At 39.7% G+C, this 25,670-nt stretch overlaps 1 protein-coding gene across 23 annotated transcripts in view; it reads right to left on the reverse strand.

The window, feature by feature from the left end:
• Positions 1-25,670, reverse strand: part of Ptprk (protein tyrosine phosphatase, receptor type, K) — a 499,334-nt gene that overhangs the window by 22,105 nt on the left and 451,559 nt on the right. The window contains exons 14-22 of one of the 23 annotated variants that reach the window (XM_087567006.1): positions 20,352-20,487; positions 17,393-17,422; positions 11,798-11,958; positions 9,629-9,664; positions 7,678-7,689; positions 5,159-5,343; positions 3,311-3,398; positions 2,233-2,309; positions 2,014-2,031 (exon numbers count right to left, since the gene is read on the reverse strand). In XM_087567006.1, coding sequence (XP_087423132.1) covers positions 2,014-2,031; positions 2,233-2,309; positions 3,311-3,398; positions 5,159-5,343; positions 7,678-7,689; positions 9,629-9,664; positions 11,798-11,958; positions 17,393-17,422; positions 20,352-20,487 — 743 coding nt within the window. 23 annotated transcript variants of the gene reach the window in all.

Here is a 25,670-nt window from a genome sequence, read left to right on the forward strand (position 1 = left end):
TCCGTCTAACTGACTAGGAGGTGTTGTGATGAAAGGTTTGCGACAACACCCTTGGCTGACTTTGGTTTCTTGGTCAATCGTAATAATCCAGAATGTTTCAGGGAATCGTGTTTCAAAGTTTCACAAGCATGTCAATTTTCCGTTTTAAATGAGCTACAGAGTTGCTATTCTGTGGGTAACACACAAACAAGAAAGGGAATTATAAGATTGTGCTGTGCTTAGCTAAAATATACTGGGATCGTCACAGAGCTGCATAACAGATTTAATTTAGAAAAAAGTGCTACCCAATGAACCATAAAATAGTATTAGGATAAGGCTCCCACGTGTATCTGTTACGGCAGAAAACTCCGGTTAATCTAAGAGCTAAGAACAATTATAAAGTTGTAAGAGAAATGTTGATGTCTTTTGTGCTACAGAACAACTAGTTTAGCTCTTTCATGACATGTCTGACAAAACTTAAAACTTTAGGAAAATAAAACTATGAAGGAATATTAACCAACACACTTATATGCTATTCTCAATACATTAAATCAATTAGCTATGGTTATTAACATGACTGTAAGGCACGAAGTTCATAGCTGTGACGAACTGTTTCCTATTTGCAGAAATTAGAACAGGTAGGGAGGGGTTCCTACTGCATATCTCTATGAACACCGACAGTTCATGCTGTAATGCTGTACTGCGCTTTCGACTTAAGAAACGCACGCTGTGATTCAATTCACTCAGAACTGGAGTTTTTAGTTATTAATAGCTGGAGTTTGGCAAGCGCTAACTACGTGTTAATCGCTGTGCTGGAGGGACGACAAGTATTTCCCCAGCAAAGTCAGAAGGCTTTCTGAGGGAACTGAGGCACCCAGAGAGAAAGTAACATTCTCAAGATCTCCAGGGTGTCTTTATTATTTGTTTTTTTTAATCGTATTTTAGGTATATCTGCATGTGCACTGCATGAATGTTTGGTACCTAAGTTCAGTAGAGGGCGTAAGATACTCAGTAACCGGAGTAATGGACGGTTGTAAACTCGGTGGGTGCTGGGAACTGTCATTTGCAAGAGTAGCAAATGTAGCTACTGCATTTCTCTAGACCCTCTAGTGTAAATTTCAAGCAGGCCACAGAGGCGAAGAGTTAGTCTTGACATATAATATCACATATTGCCTGTTGGGCAGTAATCTTAATCGATAATTAGTTTCCCTTACATAAAGCATGGCCATGTCCATAATGTATAACCAAAACTTAATAGCACCATATGTGATGGAAACATACTTGCTATGATCCAATATATATGTGTGATATATATGTTTAAAATATGATACAGATTTTTTTTGCATTAAGAAATTTACAAGCCAATATCACACAGCACAAAATAGTCTCCCTACACATTGTATTTGTTTATGCTTTTGAGATAGGGTTTGATTTAGCCCCAGGTCGGCCTTGAAATTCACTCTGTACTTCAAGATGCCTTTCCACTTCGGATTTGCCGGCCTCCACCTCCCGATGGCTGGGATGACAGGCATGCGCCACCATGCCTGGTTTATGCAGTATTTGGGATTCGAGCTCTGGGCCTCCTGTATACTCAGCAGGCATTTTACTCACTGGGCTACATTCCTGGCCCCATTCTCATCCTTTAACATAAAAAAGTGAATATGAAAAAGATAAAATTTGAAAAACCACTAGTGCACATTCTACCATCCAGCTCCTCACATGTGCTCGGGGGAGGGGAGAAGAAAATCCAGAGACAGAAATTATCAACAAATAAAATTCAAATGCATAATAATAAGTTGTCGAGGCCAAAAAAACAGCCCCGTTTTCTCTACACAGGAAGAGGGGAGGAGGTAAAGTAGTTCTTTACGCACATAAAGTAATTACAAAGAAAAGAAACAGAAATATATCGTAGGGGACTAATTAGGTGACGCATGCAGAAACGACTAGACTAGGCATTAGTAGTAACTGCGATTAAGGGTATTTATATTAAATAGTCATCAGAAGGTGCTGTCATGGACACATAGTGGTACTTACATCCCTGTACAGCCAAATCTACAGCCCAGACCAAAGTCAGGTGCGGAAGAAAGCACAACAGTGTCAGTAAGTACTAGGATGTAGAACAAGGAAAAGTGTATAGTTTTTTACTTTACTTCAAAGGTAGCAATCAAGTCATTGGTAACAACAAACATCGAGTTCACAGACGTGAGCTGATGAAGTGGGCGTGCTGTGGAAAGACTCCACGGGGACACTTACATCGATGTAGTTGGCATTAATGTAATCTGAAGAAGGATCGTCCTCCACGGGCTGCAAGATGACTCTGGAGTGATCGTCTGAAAGGTGTAAATAACCAGATGCAATCGATTTGAGTTCCTCTGCTCTGAGGCAGTCAGGGGTGGAGACTTGAGGACACATTCTGTTCTTATAATCCGCGCTTTCAAAGCTCGGCATCATTATTTAATCAGCCATGTGTGATAAAGGCAAGAACCACGTGGAGCTTGCCACTTCCTCCAGCCAGGGCTCTGAGCACAGGTGTGTCAACAGCCTGCCTTTCACATCAGGAAGTTTGCAGGTAGCGACACAATGTCTGGATGGCTCTTCACGTGGGCCACGGAGCTTACAGCAGACTGAGCTACAGGACCAGGCTGTGGAATTGAAACCTGTTCTTCACTCCTTGAGAGACAGGTTGTGTTTTAAGGTAATATGGATAGTTTAGAATGATTTCAGTTCACAGTGGACTGGTTTGAGGAAATTAGCCAATAAGTACAAGTTAAGTCACCCACTCTCCCTGGATTGCCAAGGCTGGTCTGGGGATGATTTGGTATTTGCATGGACTCCTCATGTACCATACTTTCTAAGGTGTTTATCCCTGTCACTGTGGTACTTGTACATATATGTGGAAAACAGAACTCTCAGGATACTGTGAGAAGAGCAGCAGACATTGCCATGGAACTTCTCAGTGATTCATGGCTTGTAGTATCTGGAGTTCAGTCCCTGCCTTCAGGTAAGGAGTAAGGAGTAAGGTGAGGTGGAACAAGTAATTCAGCCATCTTGAATATGACCCACCAGAGTGTTATACTAATTTATAATTTAAGAACACTTTGGCACAACCCCTATATTCTTCAACACGTGTTAACAACCTGCCATGCACTTCAACAAAATTTAAAGCAGCAAGTTTTTCAAAGGGAAGAGTGAGAGTGAATTTACTGAGGGAGGTCACATTGTTTTCAATATTCAATAGATCACTTAACAGACAGCCATGTCACCCCTAGGACCCCTAAAGTCCACTGCTCAGGTTTCTACACGTAATGGTTACAGGGGTCAGGAGCCTTACATGCGATAATGTTTCCGTATCGGTTCTTTGCTCTGTTTTGGTCCTTTTTAGCCACGTCCCAAGAGGCTGACTGGCCTTCAAAGAAGCTCTGGGAAAGAGAAAGACAGGAAAGAGTTGACCAGCGCACTGCACTCAGCTGCCTTTCACAGCAGTTTTTATTTGCTCTGAGAATCCAAATCGTGGAAGCCGCATTTGTGGCAGTGGGGGGCAGGGCTGTCTACGGCTGTGAGCGCTTTAGCTCTCAGACCTCCAGCCTGGTTTTGTGGTGCATGTTTGTTCACTTTAGGTTGTCCTGATCTCGGGTTTGAAAGCACAGCAGTAGCTTTAGAGAAAAACAGAACCTTGTAACTACTTTAGCTTTTAAGTAGCTATATTTTCGTGAGTTACAAGTAGGAAAAACCATCGTTCTTTTTTTAAAAAACTGTCTAAACAATAATACATTAAAACTTAGAAAGATTACTTTTAATGGCTATCTTCCAAATGTGCATTCATCAGCTTTTCTAACAGGGGGGAAAAGCCACTTTATTCCCATAATTCTTTAGTCATGTCTGATCTGTCGGTTTTTTGTCTTTGAAGGCCATGAAGATGGGGGTCTTTTCTGAAGGGAATGGGTTTATAAAGATTCTTGTTCCCAAAGAACCTATAGACAGACAGGCTCGTCGGTTGGCCTAATCATGCAGCAATTTAAAATACGGGTAAAGATCTCTTTTTTGTAGAAAAACTTGAACTTTGTTCAACACAGGAAGTAGGGTCTTCAAAGAGCCAGCGTTCTTTGAAGCAGAGCACACAGGAATATATATGAAATGAGCAAACAGAAACTGGCAGGATAGTCTAACTCCCAGCTCTTATTTTGGGCATTTCTCAAATATCTAAAGCTGACATACACAATTTCAAGACAGTTTTTCTCACCCCAAATAATGTATACAAGTGTCCCATGAATGGAACGTGAACCTTAAAGGTCTTTCCATGAAGTTGAGTGTGATTTGCTTGCTCTGTGGACTAAGACATACTTGGTGTCCTCCACTTTAAGGGTGCCCCTGTGTGTCTGTGTGCACACACACCGTGGTGCTGGGTGTAAACCAGCTCCAGTGTTCAACACCGAGATTTTGAAGCAAGAAAGAGGTAAAAGGAACTTCTTTCTTTCTTTCTTTCTCTCTTTCTTTCTTCTCCCACACCTCCCCCTCCTCCCACACACACACACGCTCTCTTTCTTTCTTTTCTTTTGCTGTTTCTTGGAATGTGATTTAAGTCACTTCCTTTGTAAGATAAATCTTGGTATTTTGGTCTGAGTAAAAAAGAGAAATATACTGGGAGAAGAAATTTAATCCCCATCCCCCTTTGGATGTTGTACGATTGATTTGTGGTCAGTTTTTCTTCCTTGCCATCCACGTGCAGCAGTTCACAAAGTTGCGGGAAGAGTGGCGAGCAGCACGTTTAACGTAATATCACCATTAGAGGGGTTGCAAGCAAGAAGACAGACAAACACCGGGAATTCAAGACAACCAGTGTGGCATCCCTAGCACACTGCAAAGGAGCTCTGGGATCCTGTTCTTGACTTTTAAACAGGGGACGGTGGAAAGATGTAGTACAGTGTTTGTGACAATGCACTGGAATATTTCAGAATCCATTCTCAAGACTCTTATAATAAACATAACCCCAAGTGCACTTCCGGGAAGTGTTCTTCTCCTTCCTTTCCCTGTTTCCCCGTCCATGCATAAGATGGCCTCCTCACTACTGGATTAGAGAGGTTGTAGAGTATTCCGCTCTGTAATGTTAAGGGGAGAAAATGCTACATGCCATTGAGAATTAAGCTAAAAGTAAAACTCAGTACAGTATCGAAGCTCTCACCTCATACTCCTCTTTGAACCCATAGCTGTCGGATGTCTTCATGAGGTTGATGTGCTGTAGTAAGTCGGCCACCCTGATGGCTGGGTGCAGCTGTCCTGTCTGGTAAGGGGACTCTGTCCCTTCACAGAGGTATCGAGGGACATCGAGGAGACGACTAGACTCTGCTGTGGCACTGTGGTTTTCATCTGGCAGATTTCATATTCCAGAACATTAAAAAAGAGATAAAGTTATCTTGTTTAATATACAGCCGTGCAGAGAAGACTTGAAGTCTTTAGATCATTCTAGTGGTAGAAGAAAGGAAAAAAAAAAAAAGCCAGACAAGAGGACTGGGGTCGGGGCAGCGACGGCAATCCTCTTCAAGATAAAACCTTTCACTTGGGCTCGGGGGTTAAGGTCAGAACAACAAGACAGCAGATGCTGGGAGCGACAGGAAGACACTGGATTTATTGAGTCAAGCTGTCCTGGTTTTTAACACTTGGAGTTTACAGCAGCACAGGCTGGAACCAGAGGACCAAGCTGCCAACTGAAAAAAACGTTTTCACCACTGACCATGTTGGATAAACTTTTTCCGCACTCAAGCTCCAACCTCCCTCAGAGACCCTGTTTAGACAACATCCCCATCTCCACAGGAATGCTCCTCTCACCACCTTTCCCCTCCTTGGTTTCGCAAAAAAATCCTTGTTTGGAAACACAGACATAGAATCTCACCCCCACCCCTTCTGTTCTCCAGGAGGCTTCATGTGCTTTCCCCCTTGGTTTCCTGTTCGTGTTAATATTGTTTTAAGTGCCAGTACACTTTGACTTCTCTGCTGTGTGAGAGAAACCGGGTGTACTGGAAATAAATGTGGATACCTCTTTTGAATCCCCAACCCCTCCTCCCCCAACACTGTTTTAGAAGGCTACAGCTTCTGTTTCCAAGACATCCAGAATCCCTGCATGCCACTTTCCTCGCCCTGCGAGGAAACTACTATTTATTTATTTATTTATTTATCTATCTATCTATCTATCTATCTATCTATCCATCTATCTATTTATTTTGGAGAGAGTCTCATGTTCCAGAAATTCAGTAAACGTTTCAATGAGTGAGTGAATTAGTTAAAATTCTCCAGAATCCTTCACCACCCACATTTAAGTAGAGACCCCATCCCCATGGTTTTAGTTCAACCTGGGAAGACCCTTTTAACTCTCTTTCTGTCATAAGAACGAAGAAAGAACCAAGAACGCCTTGCCTATGGAGAATGAACAGCATTTTAATGACCAAAAAAAAAGCCCCTAAACATTACAATGAGAAACATGCTTATATTAATCACATTTAAACTTACCATTAAATAAAAAAAAAAGAAACAAACGTTGGAGGGGTGCTACTGTGAAAGGCACAGTACTGTTACACTCATTAACAGAAAGGGAGGCGCACGTTTAGGGGAGCTTGCGTTTGAAATGGTCAATGCAGAGAATGATAGGTAATTAACAGTGAACCATGTGTCAAGTGCTGGTACATCTGCCTGCTCTATCGCCAACTCTACAAATAGGATATGGCAAAAAATGAACTGTTGTCCCCATGATAAACACTTTTTCTTCCTGGAGAGGGGAAAAAAAAAAAAAGACCCTGCGATCAGATTTGTATGTCTTCATAATTTAGCTTGATTGCATTCATCTCTACCCTGCCTTATTAAACTGAACTTTTTTTTTTTTTGCATTCATGTCTAAAAATATCACACACTGAAGGGGGAAAAAGACAACCCAAAACCAACAACAAAAAAAGCCAAACAACAACAAAATGTAACAAAAAAAAAAAAAAAAAGGAAAGTCCTTGGTGGGTGTCTGTTAAGACTTAACCACTCAAGGGAATTACTGCCTTTTTTTTCTGGTTTCACCCACCCCTCTACAGATAAACATTTGCTAGTAAACAGGATTCATTAGAGTTCTCTCTGCTTCCTGTGAGACTGTAGTTAACAGACCCATCGTCGCTAAAATATAACAATCAATAGACCGGGAAAAGGAATATAATAAACCTCTCCCCTGTAAGATTAAATTCAGAAGCAACTGGTCTAGGCTCTACCACAGGATATACGACTGAAGTGGAGAGATCAGTGAACAGACACTGTCAGGAAGCAGAATGTGAATACCTAGGCTGAGGGGCAAGGTAGCCAGGGCAAGGCCTAGACAGAGCTCATCTTGACTCTGCTGAAACAGCAGAAGTTTTACGAGTACAAGAGCTCAGAAACACAGATTCGACTCACACTGCACGTCTTACACATGACCGTACCCTGGCATGGAAAAGCGAAGACTCTGTGTGGCATTTGGCTTTAATACAGTGGTACAATAGGCAGTAAGGCCTTCTGAACACTCACATATGAACTATTAATCTCAATCCATTTCCACCTCATTAAACTACCTAATAATGCGCCTGCCAGCAAGGGTGCCTGCGCTCACCATTGTCCCTCATTATACATCAAAGAGTAATAACCTTAGCTATGTCTTGATTGAATGCTTTCTAGAGTTCTTTGCAATATACTTACCGGTTATCGGGACTTAAGCCCAAGGAAGCAGTGAAAACACAAAAGATAAAAATATGAATCAATATGAAAAATTTCCAAGCCTTTCAAGATCTTCAGGCAGATAGAGATATGAGGCAATGTTTGAAATGACTTCAAAAACTGCTGCACAAAATGCAAAGTGAACGGATGAAAGACAACTATCAGTATCACGATTCCGGGAATGACGGGAAAATGGCACACGTCAACGTGATGTCTAATGGGGCTCGTAGGAGTCAGCTTTCAAAGAAAGCCAACGGTTTTCAAACCATTCGTCCTTAGTTTCGAAATGAGGGAAAATGGAATGACGACAATGTGCTACTACATCACTGCTAGGCTAGCTCTACCTCTCCTTAAACACGACCACTCCTTTTCGTTCGAAATATCCTAAGAACTGTTCGGCCTTTACAGTTTGTAAAGTTCACATTCACTAAGAGAACAGTTCTCCTCTTCTCTTTACATACAGTTCTGGGGGGAGGGGGGGGAGCATGGTGGGAGTTGCCAAGCTTGTTCCCGGTGGGAGCCTGAACCTGCCAGGTGGTTTACTGAACTCTACGCTGAGATTCGAACCTAATTTTACATTACTGTGGGGGAGTCACCACGTCGGATATTAATACGTAGCCAGACCATCCTTCTCCGGAGTGTTTATTATTTTAATTTAAGTGAAATGCACTTATGAATTTGAAATACTGATATTGCTCTCTGGCTCGGAGCATAAGGTGGCCTATGTGGAGGCATTTGATACCTCCCCTGTGATCGCCGTGCATGACTCTGGCATATATAATGAGGTCAACTGTCCTGAAATGCCTCAGTTCACCTCCATCTCACTGCTGATGGGCACGCTGCAGGGCGAGTGCAGTTACAGTTAGGTTCTATTGGAACACTTACTACTTATATAGGCTCTACGATTACAACTCAGGATTATTGTTTTACTGCAGAAGAAGCATGCATTACTTTAACTGATCAGATATAAAATTCCCAAATAGTTTGTAATGCATTTTTAAACTGAATGCCTACATAGCAAAGAGGTACCTAAGCTTCCTTGTTCATAAGAAATAGTAAGCATAATCATCAACATATAAGGTGATTTTAATCTGGATTCTGGGGTAAGTGGGACCACTAGAGTGTGACTGGTAAAGAACCCGTGGACATACAATGCATGCTGGCCAAAATGATTGGCGGATAATTTGTCAGGAAATAATAATAATAATAATAATAATAATAATAATAATAATAATAATAATAAGTTTAAAAATGAACGGTTTTGCAACAGAAAAGGTCAGAATCATCACAAGCAATACCTGCTTTTCTTAGATATGACCCAGGTAAACTCACTCAGTTTTAAGTCCTTGCACCTTGATACTATATGTTCTAATATAATGTAGTGTCATCATGGTGTGATGTGATGTGACGTGATGTGATGTCTACACCAAACCCCTTGCATCAAGATTCTAGCAACTTCCCCTGTATTAGCAAACATTTAGAAAGACAAAGCGAATGTAAATGAACCTGTCCTCCTGTTCACTCTAATGCATCTTTAGTTGTGGTAAAGTTAGAAGGGTTAGAGTATCCCTCAGCTGAGGCTGACTTTCCCAGTTGCTAGTTGCACAGACATTCCTGGACCCTGAGTATAGGGTATCTGGGATCATTTCAAATGAGCCATCCATTAGGGGCAATTCTGTTTCAGGTCCCATACAAGTAGAAGCTGGTGTGTTGTTCTAAACAGGGTGCCTTCCCTTCAAATCTACCAGACCTGCCTATACTAAAACAAGGTTGCTGTCTGTTTGGACTAGGGCAGTCTATCTGAAAGAGCAAGACACTTACCAAAAGGCAAATCATTACTATGTGGACAAGATACAGCCTATGCAAGGAGTTGTGATGCATGCGGAAACAACGAAATAAAATGAAAACTGGTGATAAAGATATCAGGCCTCACCTAACACAGCAGTCGGCACAAGTGGGTCATTGGGCACTGTGGGGAGAACAGAGCTCGTGAAGAAACGCTTGGCTCTAAGTTCTACTTTTCTTCATAATTAGTATGCGTTTATAAACAGTTTTATAGTTGACTTGGATTTTCGTAAAAAAATAGAATGATACAACTTGCTTTGATTCTGTATTTTGCGAGGGTAAAACTCTTTTCTAGCAGAGTTACTGTAAAACATCAAGAGTTGTATCTATAATTACAGTTCAGGCCTCTGTTCAATTTAAAAAGACATATTATTCAGGTTGACACTATAAAGATGATGAAATTGGGGGAAAAGGAACCATGCATTTTAGATCTATCAAGTACAAGGTACTTACAGAAATAAGGGTCTTACATTCAGTCTAACTTATTTTTTTCCTCAGCTAACAGTGGGGAATTGGTTTAATTCTTTCTCTTAGTTCATAATGGGTATTTATAGTTACACTTTCAGGATTGACATTTTATAGTCAGGTCCTCATATGGGCAACCAACAGAAGGGTCCAAGGAATAGAAATACATTCAGACGAATAATCAATGAAATACAGAATCAAGCACTTGGAGAGAGGATATACTCATATTTTAAGCAAACTTTCAACAGTCAGAATTTAGACTTTTATGTTGTTCCCTGTTGTTCAATTTTAATAGTCAAGTAAAAATAAGGTAGGCTAGATAATCCTTACCATGATTAAAACTGAATTCCAAAATAACTGTATGTCTAACTTCATCCGGTATGGACATACACCAGGAAAATGACAGCCTATATTCCAAGTCAACAATTACTGAAAATTATCATCAAGCTAAAGGTTTCCAAAAATATAAAATAAAATAAAAACACTTTTGTGAAATGACATAGACTTACAACCTAAAATATTGTATAAACTTACCATTCCCTAAGTTTATAATTTGCATAGAAATATGAATTCTTTTATTTACATCTTGTCCTCTTACATGCCTATTTACCCAAATTAGGATAAGACCTGTTATGGAAATGCCTTGAATATGAAATGCTAATGACAAACTTGATTTGTCCATCTCAGGCATCAATTTTACTGGAAGATCTGAAGAAATTAATTAGGCACATTAACTTAAATTTGAATAAACACAAAACTTTGAAAGGGAATAATTTTCTTAGGATATTCAAATTATACAATTATTCAAATCCTCTGTGCTTAAGCAGGACTTCAATGGGTACATTTTAAAAGCACTTCCTTCATAGGTCAACATTAGTAATTCTGGAAGACTCCCGGGGGTGGGGTTGGGGGGAAGTGAATGCAAATGTTATCGCATTAATCTTTGCATGCCTGTCAATACAACTACACTTTTGGATTTCATACTCCACACTTAGAAACTTAAGGACCTACCTTTTATGTAGCTAAAAGTTTTTCCTGTGTGTATGCTATGTGTGTGTCTATGCACGCTGCCGTGTGTGAGCATGTACAGGTGTGTATATCCAAGGGAGTTGATAGTACATGGCTTCTTCAACTCTCTTCTATTAATGTATTGAGATGGGTTCTCTCAGACATCTGGAGCTCACCACTTCCAGCAAGTCTAGTTAGTCAGCTTGCCTTGGAACCCCTCCTGAATGTCAACAAGTGTTAGGGTTCTGGTGTTCTGAGCTCCAGTTTTCAAGCCTGTCTGGTAAGTTCTTTATCCATGAACTTACTTCCCCATCTCTGGTTAACTGTTTGATATCGGCCTTTTTCAGGACTAATCAAAATACTAGATTTCTTAAATGGAATAATTACTTATGCCATCAGTGCTTAGAAAGAATTATTATGTTGCTTCTTATCTCAAATGTACCCTTATCTTCTACAAAGGAAAAGTATAAATAACACACCAACTTTACACATAAAATGCCATTTTTAACATAATTCAAAATGACACATGCTATCTGAATGGCTCTATGTTCTGACTGTTTCTTATGATTTCATAACAAAATCCCTAGTTTGAAGTTAAACTAAACCCTGTAGCAAACTGAACACATGTCTTTTTGTGAATTCCATAATGACATCAATTGTGTTTTACTCTCCCTAACTGCTTCTTCTTTGGCTTCTTCTTTCTTTATTCACAAGCTATTGTGTAAAGTTAAATGCACTTAATAAGCTTTAAAGGCATTTACTCAAATTTCAATGAATAACTTACATCTCGGACTGAAGTTATGTTGGTCCATGAAGGTGAGGGAAAGGGGGTCTTCTGCATGCAGGGTGCTCTGATCAGCGTAACTCCGGTCCATAGCATTCACCATGTGGGTCATCTCCTGACGTGTGTTCCCCATCGCATCTTTGCGCTTCTTAGCTAGCTTGCTGCCAAAGCAAATACAAAGGGGGGGCCTGAGTGTAAGCCCTGAGGGACAGCCAACACCAGCAATAAAGCACCTCAAGTGAGCTCGAGGACAAGGTTATAGACACGGATTAGAAAACCTAAGAACTGTTCCTAAAAGTTAGGGTAACATGCAAACCATTACATTGTTGTTGTAGCATGACCTTATCTGTGAGCTTCCTGATGGTCACATTGTCAAACCCAGAGTCTCACCATCTCCTCTACTTAGGTCTGGGTTCAGAGGGCGAGAGAGCAGGGTGAAATGAGGGCACTGGATGACGGATATACACATACGTGCATGTGTGCGTGTGTGTTTGTGTGCATATATGACTATCAAAAAATAAAAAAAAATAATTTTCATAAAAAACCTTTCGACAAGAGTATAAACAAATGCTAAAAGTTAGTTCACAGATGATTTATGTAAAAAGTTAAAAAGTTTAAGTTCCAGTCTTCCTCCTGAATGAGGACAGCCTTTGATCAACCTCTAGATGGTCTTGCTAACATGACTTAACTTTGCTTTATCAGAGCTGACAACCGAACAAGGAAAGGGCTGCTTTCCTCTGCTGTTCCTAAGTCAAATACAAAGACCCACAGAGCACAGACATGTGGAACAGAATAGTCACAGAATTAATCAAAACGAATCCAGAGTCTTTTAAAACCAACCCTGGCTGGGTGTGATTCAAACATTTATAAAGAGATGGACCTGAGTCATGCTATGTCAGAAATATCCTGGGAAAATTGTAAAGTGCTATACAGAGGTGTGATGTCAATTATCACTGTCTTGGCGGACCTGACACGGTCCCGCCCTATATGTAATTTAGACTCTCATGCCTACGCTCCACTATAGAAATGTCTGGTGGACGCGGCAGCAGAATTATTTAGGCTTATAGAAATTAGAGTTACCATTTTAAAGGACACAAATACTGACCCCTTTGTCTCTCCCACACCAAAACAAAACGAAACAAACGAAAACAAACAAATAAACCCCCCAGCAAATCCACGTTTTTTTGTTTCTCCGGGTTGTTCCTGAACACACAACTCAAATCTATTAAAGGTGTGTAATACAGTTAACTCCCATTCACCAGGCAACTTCTTTTCAGAAGCACTGAAAACCACTCTAATTTAAACAGCTTTATTCACTTTAGGGTAGCAGTTAACTCTGCCTTGGAAATATCCCCCAGTTGTTAAGAATTCATTTCTTACCTCAGTGGTAGAGCATTCCTTTCTGGTCCCCATTATTCTATATTAAACACACTACAAAGGCTCATTGAATAGATATATTTATGACCACAAGATTTTCCTTTTAAAATACTTTGCCTAAGAGTTGCTCTAGTTTATTTCCCTCTGAGAACTGTAGTAGTTAACCATAGGGGCATATAGCCAACATATAAGACACAAAAACTAAATCTTAATCCCAACCGAATAAATCAGGTATAAACCATGCTTTGCTGATGGACACCCATCATTCACACAGAAGGAATAGCAAGCACTAGTAATATTAAAAACAAGGACGTAGGATATTATCTACCACCAGCACCCCTAGAACTATCACTACACAGTCACGACCATTCATACCACCCCTCGTTGACAACATTGGCTGCACACACTGAAAGTGCTACTAATTCTTCTTTCCAGGCCAAGAGAAATGTCTATAGAAATATAAAGATCTAGACAGAGACATGAGACATCATGAAGGGAGGCAAGAACAGTTTGAGGAAACGAGGAACAGTTTGAGGGCAACTTGTCCTAAGGACTCCTGGCACCTGATACAAATGATTTGAATTTCTAGAAATAACAGCAGTGTTTCAGAAGGTGTATATTAGTTTTTGTTACCATTTTTAGATGTTTTTATTAGTGTGTGTGTGTGTGTGAGAGAGAGAGAGAGAGAGAGAGAGTGAGAGAGTGTGTGTGTGTGTATGTGTGTACGTGTATGTGTATGTGTGTACATACTGAGCACACATCTGAGCATAGGTGCCTGTGAAGGCCAGAGGCATTTGATGCCCATAGACCTGGAGTTATGGGTGAAATTGTAAGCTGCCTGACACGGGTGTTGTGAACTAAACTCAAGTCTTCTGCAAGAGCAGAATGTGTTCTTTAACTGCTGGGCCATCTCTCTGGCCCCTGCTCTGATTTTTCGAAAATCTGAACAACTTATTTATTTGATACTGGGAGCAATAATGCCCCTCCTATAATTAAATGGACATGAGAAAAATAGAAATGCTAGTACTATTCAATAATTTCATTTTCTAAAGACAATGTTTGACCCTAAACACCACCAGACCATATGCAGACAACAGACATCCACATTCCAAACTTCCTGCTAGCTCATCATCACAACAGATTTTTTTCCTTAAGCCTGCAACATGCTTTAGTGTCTAATACTTGGCTAGTGTTTATTCTCTGTGACGCCAAGTACACTTCTTTGGGAAGGCTTGCTATGGCTGACCCGAGCACAATCTAATTCAGGGAGGTTTGTAGTAACATGTTCGTCTTCTGAGACAACACTTGTCCAGTATCGCGACAGTATTTTTCAGTCATTTCCTCAGTGTGTGCTCAGTAAACGGAAAGATCACCTATACAACTTAGCCATCAGAGACAGAATACTTAGAGCACAAAGCAGACACTCAGTAAATACTTGCGAAGAGATAGATTGTGCCTGCTCTGTACTTGGCACTTTCCATTGGTTAACTCAATTAATTCTCGGATCAATCCACTGAACACTGCTTAAGGATTCCCATCTTATAGATGAGTTCATTGAAGCTTAGGGGAGTTAAATAACTTGCCCAAGGTTGCTTATCTAATAAGCAATGAAGAATGACCTCATTCCATAGCTTCCGCTATTACACAATACCGAGCTGTTTACACTGTGTTTATTGCCACATTAGGAAGCCTACTGTAACGGTTAAACACCGTTTGCTAAGCATTGGAAAAGAACACGAATCCAGCATAGATATGCTATCATTGATATATCTTGAAGCAGCAGAGAAATGCTTGACAGATAAGTTCTACCCCATGTGGTGGTGCTCAACTCTAATCCCAGGACTCAGAAGCAGCCAGCTTAGTCAGGAACATTCAAGGCCTACCTGAATTCATGGCAAGACTTTAAGCTCAAAAAAAAAATGCAAATTGCAATCTTTTTGCAAATCTTTGTTTCTTGGGTAAGGTTGGTTTATTTCTTTAAAAGCGTGAGAATTGATTTGAATGAAACAATCTAACTTGAAATACGGATTCAAAATAATGCTTAAAAACGGGCACAATACAGCTAATGGAAATGACAATTTTAAACTTACAGGGCTTATGAATGAATATATGTATTTTATGATTGGGTAAAATTTTTTAAAAAAGTATTTTTCGAGAACTAAAACAGGAAAGTGTTCGAGCAAGAATGTTTCAGATTCATCATCTTAGAGATAAGCCAACTATGTTGGGATATGACCTTTGTGAGGAGCTGCAAAGTCAGGCAGGCACAGCCAGATGGTCACTTACACCCCCATTCTCACCACAATCCTTGGAGATAGGCTTTCACTCAGGGTATTGTGAAACAAACGGAATGAGTTAACACCAGTGCTAAGTAAGTGTTTTCACTAAAAAACAGTTGGTATAACATAATGAAAATGTGATCAAATATCATAGTTTTTTTTTTTTTTTTTTTTTTTGGTTCTTTTTTTCGGAGCTGGGGACTGAACCCAGGGCCTTGAGCTTCCTAGGCAAGCGCTCTACCACTGAGCTAAATCTCCAACCCCCAAATATCATAGTTTTTTCCATTCCATTTACATTATATTCCTACCTGTATGAAAGAGATCAGATTGAGATTAGTGTCCCTAGGAGTGTTTAAGTAGCCTTTGAACGTGTCTATCCCTGTCACATAAAGTACACTGGTACCTTTTTAGCTCTATGTGTCAATCACAACAACAGTATAATCTGCTATGATGTCAAGAAGAGCAATGTTAACTCTGCACCAAAAAGAAAAAATAAGGGAGTCCCATTCTAGTATAGATACATTGACATGTAACTGAATCTATATCGATTCTAATGTGTCTCATGCTTTGTCTTCCCCTGAGCAATGAGCACATGTGACGCACACTTCAGGACAGTTAGGCAATTCATTTTGCGGGTACTTGAATTTGACAGCTGTGCAAATGACTTTCATTATCAAGGCAGCCAACAGCGTCAACTTCTGCAGGTGGATGTATGGGTGGGCCGTAAAGGGGGAAAGTACTCCATCATTGTGCGAAATGGTACAGTTAATTGCCATGGCTTCATCAAAAACATGATTTAACAAGTGGATTACGATTCATCACAATAAGCTAAGAGCAGTGTTATTTTACACCTGCTTGTTTTAGCAGACTGTAGGAAGCCAAATGTTTGTAATATTTAAAATGTTGGCAGAGCCACGTTGAAGTGATTGACTCATAAAATTTTGCTGTGAAGTTGGATGAAGCCTTACCTAGTGATACAGGCACGGCGGGCTGTATGCCTCGAACCCACTGAATTTCTATCCTTGGGCCTTGCACAGTGCTATTCTCTTGGACTGAATGGCTAATTATCTCGGAATCTAACGAAATCAGCAGAAGATGACTCAGGAAGTTGAATGGCCAGTGTCCTCCATGCTGATCTAAATGGCTCACTATACTTACTTTAGTCATGGGTGGGTTTGAAATTGCAGGGTATAAGAGTGACGATATCATGATTCCTTAGTTCATGGTTTTTGTTTTTAGCTTGTTTTATAAAGTATCTATTTAAATTGTAGTAAACAAGCTCATCTGCCAACACCCATTCTACCAAAGGCTTTTAATGTCTCTGCTCTACTACATTACTCCTTTATTAGTTTATTTTGATAAGACCATATGAATGGTTTTAATGGTCAACAAGTATAGTTGTAAGTTATGACCCTTTGAGTAACTGGGAAGATGTGGAAAATGATATTACACACGTGCAGGCCTGATCTGGGTAAATCCTTCAAGGGCAGTCTGAATGTAGCACAAATATCTCACTGGGCTCATTTTTTCAAGTGTTATACAGTATTACATAGTATATATTCATATTCTAGAGTAGGAAGTTCAAACCACATTTGTTACCAGATGTATAAATATATTGCTAAGAGGGTACAGACTTGACATAAGTAAATAAATGATGTTCTTAGCTGTAGGAGAAAGCTACTCATGGAAAAACTGTAGTTAAAAATTAATAGTAGCTGAACATACAGAAGCACAATATCCCTTTTAAAAAAGATTATCAAAAGAGATAACATTCTATAGTCTGAGCGTCCAGAAAAATAGAATTTTTGAAAGACCACCAAACTCAAAACACTGTCTCTGTGGGCTTTTTGAAAAGGGAGATTGCATTTTGGACACATGTAAAGTCATAGTGACCCATTTTGGACACATGTAAAGTCGTAGTGACCCATTTTCTACTTACAGGTAGTAGGAGTAAGAATAGTAGCTCCTCCTGGGAAGCAGATCACAGACAGTGGGAAAGAGAAGCAATGGTGAATGAGAAGCATGACTCCATCACATCCAAGAGAGCAGAAAAAAATGTGCGTTAAAAAGAAAACGAAACAAAACGAAATCTGGCTTCTTAGGCTCTGCATTGTACGTTGCCCATGCGTTGTTAACGTTCTTTTGCCATGCGATTAAACAGACAGATATGCAGCAAAAAAATAAAATTTGTCATACAGAATTTGGAAAATAAAAAAAATAAAACAAAACTGTAACATGCTAACATTTCTTATATTGCCAGAGAACTAAAAAGTTAAATGAATTATGTGTTTCTCAACATGCAGTTAAAGCGTACTGTCGTCCATTGCCATCTAGATGTCATGACAGATGGGGCAGCTGTGTATAGAATGTGTATACTAAATATAGCAGTTTACCTTAAATATAAAACATACAATTATGATGCTAATGTGTGCAAAGAAACACCTATATTTTTTACACGTTGGGCGTATTGTAATGGTACACAATATATACACATTATGTGAATACAGGTACCGTATGTTACATATACATGAAGGTATTCCCACAGTAGATGCATGTGACCGTGGTACACACAAACATTTACTGTACTGAAACATGATTTCAAGTAGATGCTGAAAGTTGTAATGTATTCATGCTGTGCATTTAAAATATACACAATCAATGAAAGACATGGCATATATTTGGAAATAATTCAACAGTGATTAAACTGAAAGAAATGGCATTGTGTTCTGAAATGTGCAATATCCCTTTCGTAGCCCAAGAACTTAATTTCTATATAATCTCAGCTATAAAGTTTCATTTGGTTGAACTCTAAGCTATACTTTTGCAACCCAAAGACACGGAACTATTTTCAATGAGGCAAATATCCCTACATGTATTATTCCTAGGGAGGGGTCGTCTAAAGCGACTTTACAATTTCTTGTGAAAATGAAGATGGTGAGAAATTAGAGGTTTCCATTATTGTTATCGTGAATTTCTATAGTCAAAGGGAACTACAGAATAACACAGAACTTTAAGCTAACCTCTGCTGTGTACTTTTGTGGAAGTGTAATAAATTACTCTTGCTTAACTCACACAGGGTGTGAGCGCGCACACGCTCGTGGCACATTACCTGTGAGCCTTTACAGAGGTGCTGCAGTGAGTAAGGAGTTAAAGTAATCCAGACATGATTTACTCCAGAAGGCAGCCAACACCTCATCTAGTCTAAAAGGTAATGGTCTTCCCCAGTCACATAGGTGCTGCTGAGGGAGTTGAAAGCTCAGGAGACTTTCTCTCCAGTAAAACGATTAAGAAAACTTAAATGTGAACCACTCAATGAAGGCTTGTGGATCTAATCTTCAGCAATGTAGACCGGAAGAAGCATCAGGGAAGGTGTGCGATTTGAGAGAGCTGTCGGGGACTGTTACCTCCTTCCCCCATCCTTGCTTTAGTGACTGGTTTGCAACTGGAAGGACCTTAGTTTTCACTTGCCATTCCTAGCACAGATCGGTCAAAAAGGAGCAAATTTTCATATAAAGAATAGGTTTAATTCCACTCCTAGGAAGACACAGTCAGAAGTCATTCTCATGCATCCCATCGGAAGCATCATTCCTCTTAATGACAAAGCAGTAATAGGTTAGCTCTCTAAGCCATTTGGCGTTTTCATCCTCCGAAGTACAATTCTAAACTAAGCAGAGATGTGAGGTCTGAAGGTTCTGCTCTACGATTTTTACAGATCTTTATTGGAAACCTAGTGTTTCTAGAATGCTCAAATCTTGGCTGGCCTAGGACCTGTGACCAATCCCGGAAGTAGTAGACAACAGCAAAGAGAAAGCACCTGGGAAAGAAGCACATATGTAGCTAAGTGAACATAAAAGACTGTGGTGCGTACCTAATGTTTCTAATGCAGATGTGTCTTCTCCAACATATATATCTCCGGGGACAATTGCAAAGAGGCAATATATTAAAACCGATGCTCGTGGAACTGTGGTTAACATATGCGTCTTATCCATAATGCTAACGTTTTATTTTAAATAGAAAGCTGTAATAATTGCACACTGTGAAGTTCTCGTAATATAAGCGACATTATTTATTATGCAATCAGTACAATTAGAGAAGCAGAACCACCTACAACACAGAGCTCTTAGGATGCAGTCTACATGTAAAGATTGGCTTCTTTTTTTTCTAAAGTGCTTCCAAATTATAGCATTATCTAAAATTCATGGTTGGAATGACTGAAATGCCACCCTAGTTTTGAAGACAATGGCTTACAGATTCTGATGACTTACAGAATGGTCAAGTAGCTCAACGTATATAATGTGTATGTCTAAAATGCTTTTGAGAAGGAGTATGTTTTCATTCCCAGAAGACAAAAGTAATATCTTTATAGAATTCCAGGAGGTGGCGACATCAGCTGATACAGTATAAAAAGATAGATAAAGGTTCAATTTAAGCATTCACTCTTCTTTTTAAAAAAGAAAAATTTAGTCCGTGAATATTTAATGTACAGTGTCATTAAACAAAGTTCTCCACTGGAGAAATAAACGTGCGTCTCATATGCAACCCATAGTTTAAAAAATTAATTAAAAATGAAAATAATTCTGACTTTGGCCTGAGCACCATAACTGTATAGCCATCAATTTCATTATGCTTAATAATAACAGCACTTAAAATAAGACGGATTTCCCACGTATCTCTGAAATTCAAGAATTTTACAGTTTTATTAAACAAATGTTAGCCAAAGTATATGCTTATGTCCTTGAACAAACTACAGATTAGATAAATAAGACTTTACTTAAAAATTCCAAACAAGGAACTGAGGTCCAGGCATACGTACTACATCTTGTCAAAGAGTGTGGAGGGAAAGCGTGAAAATCAGCAGCATATGTAAGTGTGTGGTACAGGACATTATCAAGCCTTACCTCTTTTTCACAATCACTATGACAACCAGGAGGAGAAGAATGAACACTAAGACGCCAGCACTGATGCCCGCGATTTTCACCACCCTGTCTGTCTGCTTCGCCGGGTCTGGGATCACTTCCGGTTCTTCTGTTGCTGCTGCTAAAAGAACCAGAGAAACAGGTGACTGGAAGTCTCGTCATGCACAGGGAGATCGCCTCCAGGCAGAAACAGCCGAAGGAGAACGAGCTTGACTAGCAATAACCTGAAAACCTACGTGCAGAAATGAGCTGATCTAAAGCATGAGAAACTTAGGGCCAAATTAAGGTAAAAATCTTTATTTTCAGTTTTTATTTCGCTGTTCTGTTTTAACATAAGAAATAAGAAGGAAAGCACGGAAATTGTTATTAAAGGGGATGGCAGGGTATTTTTCTTCAAATGTCTTAAAAAGTCAGAACGAGATTTTTAGAATCACTACATTGCGAGGAGTCAGACATAAGCTACCGTTTTTCACTTCATTTTTAAAAATGACCTTCTAATTGGGTGTGGTGGCCGATGCTGCTGCCTCTAATTCCAGGACTCAGGAGCCTGAGTAGGAGGGTTTGGGAGCTTCAAGCTAGTAAGATTTAGTTTATAATCCACTGTAGAAATTAAAATAAACAGTTTAGCAGAAGGAAAAAAAAGTAAGGAAATATACCCAGGACTATTATGCATTTTCTCCCTAGATGATAAACGTGGGAAATGACTTTAGAAGATTACTTTTTCTTGATTCTTTATAGGCCCTTACTTCTTTTTCTTTCTCAAAATCGTGTTCAGCCCTCACACATGTCCACAATTAAAATAGAAAACTTTAATCAATACCTAAGCCCTGGAAAGCCTCTGAAGACATTTTTGCCTTTACCTCATTTACCTTGAAACTGGAAGAGAAACCATTATTATCTGCACTTTACAGATACAAAACCCCCAGGGCTTAGAGAATTAAGGATAGATTATGGATCGCTCAAGGGCAGACACGGAATCTAATACATCTTCTATCTCCTAACACAGCACTTCTCAGTTGCCAGACTTGGGGCCCCCACTGCTGAGAATATGCACCACAAAGGTCAGGGAGTTCTATGGATTAAACATACTGGGAAACCGTTTCCAATCGCCAATCACAGTACCTTGTTCAGAGACCCTGGCTGAAGAACATGTTATAATCAAGGTCTGCACTGAGCCTGTATATACCAGGGCAACACATCTATTCTCTTTAGACAGTCATCCATTTATTCCTGTTCCAACCCTCTCTTCTTTAGTTCTTTCGCTCTAATACCCATGTTCTTTGTATCTTTATGTCTGCTCCATTTTTCCCACCAGAAAGTTGCTGGCATGAGGTTAACATAATTTTCAAAGCAAAATAACGAAGATGATGATAATGTGAACGTATCTCCCACTAATATTATTTCAACATTTTTTTACTGTAAACCTAAACAGAAAATGGGCTTTTGGAAAAAGTATTAGTTACATCTGTTAAAATAGTTCACCAAACTATCTTTGTTTCACTTGCACAGAATAAAACGTCCCAATGGCTTAGTAACTATTACTCTCAAGCAGAGACTACAAGTCCACACCTTGTTGTTTTCCTCATGAGTGTAGGAAGTTTTCTGGGCAGTGGCATGGCTGTTCCCAGAGTTACACCTATAGGGGACTTCCTTCATTAGGAGTAAGCTAAGAGCATATTACATGGCCAACTATCTCATTGTTTGCCATTCATCCAAACTTGCTGTAACTATGCTGGCATTTTTCCTTCTTCTTGAGCGGTTTGATGAATGTGTAAATATACTCATGGTATAAGAATAAATACCTAAAATGGGCAGAGTGTATTCCTAGGTTGAATGCAAAGATCTAAAGACAAAAGGTTTATTATTTGTAATTATCAAACTTGATTGGTTTACGTAAACACACACACACTTTTGCAAAGGAATTTTAAAAAGTGAGGTAGAAATCTCCAGAGAGAAGTATTCAGCTACCGGATAATTTCCATAGTTGGTTCGTTAAAGTCTCTGATCTGTTTCTTCACCATGGTTGACTTTCACAGGCTAGAGATGATAATCCTTGGTACTCTGACGTACCTGACTCACTAACTGTCAGTGCTTTGAACAATCAGTTCTTGATGGATGTGCTCTCTGTCTCTCTCCCTCCCTGTCCTTCCCTCCCACCTCTCTCTCGGGGTGTATGTATTTGTGTGTTCATATGGATGTGTGCACATGGGAGTGTTGTGTCTTGCTGAAGCGATGACCTTATTTTTAAAACTGGGTTTCTCAGTGAGCTTCTGGACCAGGTTCTTTGGTGCTAAGGTTAGGGGTATGTGCTGACGCCCCTAGTCTTTTCCATGGATGTTAGCAATTTGAACTCTGGTCTTCCTGCCTGTTCAGTGAGCACTTCACCAACAGAGCTGTCTTCCAACCCCAGTACCCCAGCACTGTTTTTTCTGTCCTGGATTATCATGGCACAGTACCATTGTACAGAAACATGCTACACTCTTAAGATTCATACTGTGAAACAAGTGTTAGAAGTCACGTAGATTGTTGGTAGTTTCGATGACTTTGGGACCAAAACTCGGGTCCTCATGCTTGTACAGGGAGTACAGTACGAACTGAGTCATTTCCCAGCCATTAATATAAAACTGTAATACTATAATGAAATTGATTTTCTGGCTCTGGGAAATAGTAGAGAGCCTAGAAAGTGACTTTGCATTATATAACTAATGACTCCTGGAGAGGTGGCTTTGTGTGTCTTTGGGCCAGTTCAAAGGTCGCATACATAGCTAGATATTTATGAGGGAGGCCAGGAGTCTTATATTACTTGGCTATTGTAATAGAACACCATGGCCAAGACAATTTATAGAAAACATTTAGTTAGGCTTCCAGCTCTAGAGAGTGAGAGTTTATGGTGGCAGAGTAGAGAGAGCAGGAGGCGGATCTGAGGCAGGATCGGAACCAGAGGGCTCGCATCACCGTGAACCACAAGCACGAAGAAGAGACAGAGAACAGGAAATGGTGCAAAGCTCTTTCCCAGAGACCACATCTCCCTAACCTACAGAAACCAAGTATTCAAATGTTCAAGACTGTGGGGCACACTTACCATTCAAACCAGTATAGACCCTAAGGTCCATTTACCTGCAGTCGTCTTAAGGATATGATAACACATTTCCAAGATGGTGGCACGCCAGTTAGACGTAGTTAGTAATTTCTAAAGTGCTCACTATATATAATGTACCTTTCAGGGATGTCAAGTGAGATAATGCTGTGAAGAGGTTTTATAAATGGAAACTCTTGTGACAGAACTATGAGCAGATGGGATGAATACGACCTACAGGTTAGCCTTTTGAGTTCATCATATAATAATGAGAATCTGTGAATGAGCAAACTGACATCACTTGAAAAATAGTTTTAAAAAATTTTAGCAGTCTGTCATATAAATAGATAATGATGGGGTTTGTAAAGTACATGCTATTAATTAAATAGTCTGCCGCTGTGGACTTCTAAGCCTCAGGGACATCTTGAAGTATTTATTATTTAACTCAATGATCTTTTGATGTCATTGAGCTTTACCACCTCTCATGATCTTATGGTGAAATTTGTTCACTCTTGAAACAGTCACTGAGTTTTGTCGCTGAAGGAAGAAAACAGCCACATGTCATACATTTCGGTGTAAAGTTGGAAAGTTTGTTTCTTATTTAACAGAGAAACTTTCTTGAAAACTCATTATTTTCAAGAGAATAAAAACCGAAGTTCATGAAGATATAAAATAATTATAAAATAAAACTATGTATTACTATTTAAAATGTTTTATGATTAATTTCATGATGTTTAAGGTAGTTCCTGCAAGGCAGAGATTTTCAGATTTGTTTTCGCTCTATGATGACAGCATAAAAATGTTGTAAAAATTATAAATAAATAATAGAATTATTTTTTCATGTCCACCTTAGCGTCCTATTTCAGGAGTATACTTAAAGGTAAAAATGTAGAAAACATCATCTTGCTTTGTTTTCCTCTAAGAGCAAATATTTGACTGCACATAAGAATTTTTCAGTAAGCCTCAATACACTGACGTGTAGGAAATGGGTAAAATGGAACTGTGGTATGCTGTCCTGCTCACACCATCCTGAACCACAAGCAGGAAGGAGAGAGAGAGAGAGAGAGAGAGAGAGAGAGAGAGAGAGAGAGAGAGAGAGAGAGAGAGAGAGAGAGAGAGAGGGAGGGAGGGAGGGAGGGAGGGAGGGAGGGAGGGAGGAGAGAGAGAGAGAGAGAGAGAGAGAGAGAGAGAGAGAGAGAGAGAGAGAGATATCACAGCTGGGTCTATCCACTGAGGTGTCTCATGAATCGCCCTTGAGCTCTCTCTTCCAACTTTGGCCTTCAAGACTCAATTATCTTGGGTTCCTTTGTTTTTAAATAAAGCCTCCTGCTTCATATGTTGGTTTCCTCAGGCATAGCCTACAGTCAGCCAACAGGATGACATTTCTAAAATGTGACTTTACTTAAATAGCTAACCCAACTTCTTCAAACATATAAGGTTTTCCCAAATGAGGCTCCACTCAACCCTTTGACGTCCATCTACTGATAACACACTATATGTTATCATATATTCTAAACCATCATATCATACATTTAGAACCATCTCCCTATCACCAAACAATCTAGTGTCCCTCAGTACACTTTGGGGGGTAGCAATCTGTCACTCAAGTACCATATCCAGTTCACTGAGATTGAAACAAAGATTGCAAACTCAACTTTACGCAATGGGACTTGTTACTCATTGATCTGCCTGCTATCATTATACATCATTAGTCTGTAAATTATGTCATGACGGCACTATCAGACTTTCCATGTTTTGTGAACACACTGTTGAAACAAGCTCTAATACTCACTTGATAAAAATGACAGAGACATTTGAATATTTATACCTGTTTCTTCTAAGAAATGCCCAATGAACAGTTGTCACCTACTTATTTACATCTGTAAGTACATACATACATACATACATACATACAAGACTGGCTAGATAGCAAGCCCAAGCAATCCTTTCTCTGCACTTGATCTCAGCACTGGGAGTCACGTGCACACACAAACATTCCCTGCTTTTTTTGTGCATGCTGGGTATTCAAACTCCAGTTCTGAAGCTGCACACGGAGCACCGTCACCCATTGAACCAGTTCTCCCGCCCTCATATACGTTTGATGTGACCTGGGAGGCTTCATAAGGAAATGAAATTCCCCAGCCAGAGATCACGTAATGTTTTGTAGTGGGTTTCATGATGTGTGCACCATCAGATAGAAAAACTGGGGGTGCTGAATAGGGGGA

The sequence above is a fragment of the Rattus norvegicus genome, chromosome 1 (assembly GCF_021556685.1).
Source record: "Rattus norvegicus strain SHRSP/BbbUtx chromosome 1, alternate assembly SHRSP_T2T, whole genome shotgun sequence".
In the NCBI taxonomy this organism is placed as follows: domain Eukaryota; kingdom Metazoa; phylum Chordata; class Mammalia; order Rodentia; family Muridae; genus Rattus; species Rattus norvegicus.